This window comes from Carlito syrichta, unplaced genomic scaffold (genome assembly GCF_000164805.1).
Source record: "Carlito syrichta isolate Samal-C Ts95f unplaced genomic scaffold, Tarsius_syrichta-2.0.1 Scaffold117969, whole genome shotgun sequence".
Lineage (NCBI taxonomy): Eukaryota > Metazoa > Chordata > Mammalia > Primates > Tarsiidae > Carlito > Carlito syrichta.
In genome coordinates, this window is record NW_007062065.1 from 41,392 (window position 1) to 44,952 (window position 3,561).

At 56.5% G+C, this 3,561-nt stretch overlaps 1 protein-coding gene across 1 annotated transcript in view; it reads right to left on the minus strand.

Moving 5' to 3' along the window:
* The window catches only part of PNPLA7 (patatin like phospholipase domain containing 7), a gene marked incomplete at its 3' end in the record, with an annotated part of 62,591 nt that overhangs the window by 41,383 nt on the left and 17,647 nt on the right, over positions 1-3,561 (minus strand). Inside the window, exons 11-12 of the mRNA XM_008047844.1 lie at positions 2,780-2,906; positions 1,458-1,598 (exon numbers count right to left, since the gene is read on the minus strand). Coding sequence (XP_008046035.1) covers positions 1,458-1,598; positions 2,780-2,906 — 268 coding nt within the window. The remainder of the gene's footprint in view (positions 1-1,457; positions 1,599-2,779; positions 2,907-3,561) is intronic.

Consider the following 3,561-nt stretch of genomic DNA (forward strand, 5'->3'; position numbering starts at 1 on the left):
TGGAGCCCAGCGGGTCGAGGCTGTAGTGGCCGGGAGCAGCCACTGCACTCCAGTCTGGGCAACAGAATGAGACTCCAACTCAAAAAAAAAAAGGTTATGATTTATAGGAAAATACTTAAATCTGTACAGCTATTTTCTTTTCACATTAACACGACTTTGAAATGGTTAAAATAATGGTCAGGCACAGTGGCTCATGACTGTAATCCCAACACTTTTGGGAGACCAAAGAGTCCAGGAGTTGGAGACCAGCCTGGGCAAAAGAACAAGACCCAGTCTCTACAAAAAATTTAAAAATTAGTCAAGCATGGTGGCACCAGAAGTCCCAGCTACTCAGGAGGCTGAGTTAGGAAGGAGGATCGCTTGAGCCCAGGAGTTCGAGGCTGCAGTGAACCATGATTGCATCACCACACTCTAGCCTAGGCGACAGAGCAAGACACTGTTTCCAGAAAAAAAGAATTCCCACTAATAATAAGAAAATAAACCGTCACCTAAGGGGATAATGGGCAAATGGCAAAAACAGCCATCCAAATGGAAATGAAAGGTCCTTGGCTCATAGTTCATCAGAAGGACGGACTCAAGCGGCACAAGGCCCGCAGAGCACCCCCCACTGGAACGGCCACGGAGGAAGTGGGAACACAACATGCACACAGTCTCAGGGGACTGTAATCTGTGCCGGCTGAGGCAGCAACTGCCAGCCACATGTGGCCAGCGAGCACCTAAAGTGTGGCTGGAGCGAGCGAGGTGTGAATCACTAAAATTCAGGTACAAATGGCCATGTGTGGCGCATGGCCCCGAGACAGACTGCACGCATTCGCAAAGAGGGAGATCCAGATAGCTACCCAGTACGCCAGGAGATGACGAGTCTGCCAGGTCCCCTGAAGTGACGAGCAGCAGGAGAGGGGAGGGCAAGGGAGTGAGCCCATAGAGGGAGCACGGCTGCACGGCCAGGCTGGAGGGATGGACGTGAGGGGCCCACACACGCAGATGCCTGGCCAGTGGCCCAGCTGTGGCCAAACACCTGGCACTGGGTGTCTGACACAAGCAAAAAGAAGACACAGCAGAGGGCCCTGTGGAAAGCCACAGGGATGATGAAGCAAGGGGAAGGAAGAACTCTCTGTGCTGCTGGGGCAACGGTGTGCTGCAGACCATGATCAACTGTGCCTGAGCGCTACCCGGCAAAGTGAACAAGAGGCCGGGGTGGGCACCTTGGGGACATCTATGGGTGAGAAGGGCAGGAAAGCAGAACGCACCAGAGTGCTGGGGCAGAAGGATGCCCTCCAAGCCTGGGCCCTGGAGCCGAGCACAGGCCAGGCCCCCACAGGGCTCTTGTCTGGCCACCTATAAATCACACAGAGTTCGGGTGCCCACCTCAATGACACCAGGTGCCAGACAGCTCAGCCTGGCCCTGACGCACAGAGCTCGTCAGCAAAGCCGGCTAGCGGCCGTGGGGCCTTTACCTGATGGGGCCGAAGGGTCAGGGTCACCCGCCTGGGGCTTCTTGAGCTCATCTGAGCTCTCCTCGTGGACAGAAGGCAGAGGGACAGAGTGGCTCCTCTTCAGCAGAGGTCCGGTAGTGGTTGAGCAGCTGCCCCCATGATCTGCTAGAGGAGACAGGCATGAGTGACTCCCGCCTCCACACACATGCTGGCGTCTGGCTCGGCTCAGCAGCTTGGGAGCAGGGTCTCCGCAGCACATGATCCGCACGTCTCCAGGCCAGGAGCCTGCCTGCTGGACCACAGGCGAGTGGGAGCCAATGCAAGTGCAGCTCTGCTCCCGCCCCATCCATCCCTCCCCCTACCCTCTCCAAGGGCTGCTGATGGCCGCCCCTGCTGCGGTCCTGATGCCTGGCAGGCAGACTCCAGCTCAGGCAGAAGCTGCCACTGTCCCTTTCTCAGTGGCATTCCTTAGTCCAGGTGGTCACCTGAGCACACCTGGGGTGGGCCATGGCAATGCTTCAGCGCTCCATCTGTCTCACAGGTGAAATGAGACCCAAACAGCCACCAACCACAGCCTTGCCCACCACGAAGGTAGCAGTTGCCTCCTGCACAGGCTATATCACCCAGTCTGTCACCCTCCCCGCCCACGTCTCTGCCAAGACCCAATCCCAGGCAGTGGCCACCCTGTGGCATAATGCTGACCAGAAGTCCAGGGAGAGAAAAGCTACTCAGGCAGGAACACTTGAATGCACATATGCTGAAGTGCGTTTCTGGGAGAAACCAGATCAGCCAGCGGTGGATGTCAGGTCATGTGGTCCCTGTGGGGTTTCCTGGGCACACACCTGGCCATCCTGGCTCTTACCCCATCCTGCACTCACCCCGCATCAGCAAACACTGGCTGGTTCCAGCCACGCACATGTGTTAGCCACCTGACACCTTTCAGGAACATAGAAGCACAGGGCAAACCCATCTGCTGAGGTGGTTGTCACCGCTGGAGCACAGAACGCCCCGGGGAACTTGGGGTGACTCATGTGGCACCAGCCACAGTGGGCCTCAGTCCCCTTGACAGCCCAGAGCGGCATGGCAGGGGCACAAAGCCAGAGACCTCCTGCCACACGGTGTTTCACCTGGGCAAGTCCCTCGTGGAGACTTCTGGGGGAATGCAAGGGAATGACCCAGGCGCAGGTGTGGTCACCTGGGTAATAAGTGAGGTGACCGTGTACATGTGAAGCGACCTGGGGGATGAGTGAGGTGACTTGAGGGATGTGTCAGGTGTCCAGGGCAGTGGGGACAGAAGGCCCTGCACATGGGGCTGGCAGCTGCCCTCCTTGCCTGGCAAGTACCTGGGTTGCAGGGCTCCGGAGGCCGCAGGGGCCTCTCTAGCCGCTCCTCTCGGCCGCCAAACATCTGCTTCTTGGCCTTCCCAGAGGCCACGCTGGCCACAGACACAAGAGGGATGGCCTGGCTCTCCTGGGGCACAAGAAACAATATCAGGGCTGCTCCGGGTGGCTGCACACTTATGAGTATCACCTCAGGGGAACCTGAAGCTCCATGCTGGGCAGTGAGACGGGACCAGCGGTTCCTAGGAATGCAGTCATGACAAACACAACCAGTCTGCCTGGGAACAAAGGCTCATCTCTCCCTATCTTAGCTCAGCTCAAGACATTCATCAAGCCAGAATGATGGCCCAGGTGTCCAGAACCTTAAGACTCCTCACCAAGATGGAAAACTCATGTTCAGACAAAAAGAATTCCTAAAATGCCAGCAACTGAAGACAACAAACCCTAAAATATCTCAAAACTAGGGAGAACATCCAGATGATGTGAGAATATTAAAAACCATCCTTAGCTGAGCGTGGTGGCTCAAGCCTGTAATCCCATTACTTTCAGAGGCTGAGGTGAGACCATTGCCTGAGCTCAGGAGTTTGAGACCAGCCTGGGCAAGTTGGTGAGACCTTGTCTCCACAATAAACCAAAATGTTAGCCAGGTGTGGTAGTGTGCACCTGTAGTCCCGGCTACTGGGAGGCTAAGGCAGAAGGATCGCCTGAGCCCAGCAGGTTGAGGCTGCAGTGGCCATGAGTGTGCCACTGTACTCCAGCCTGGGTGACAGAGTGAGACTCCAACT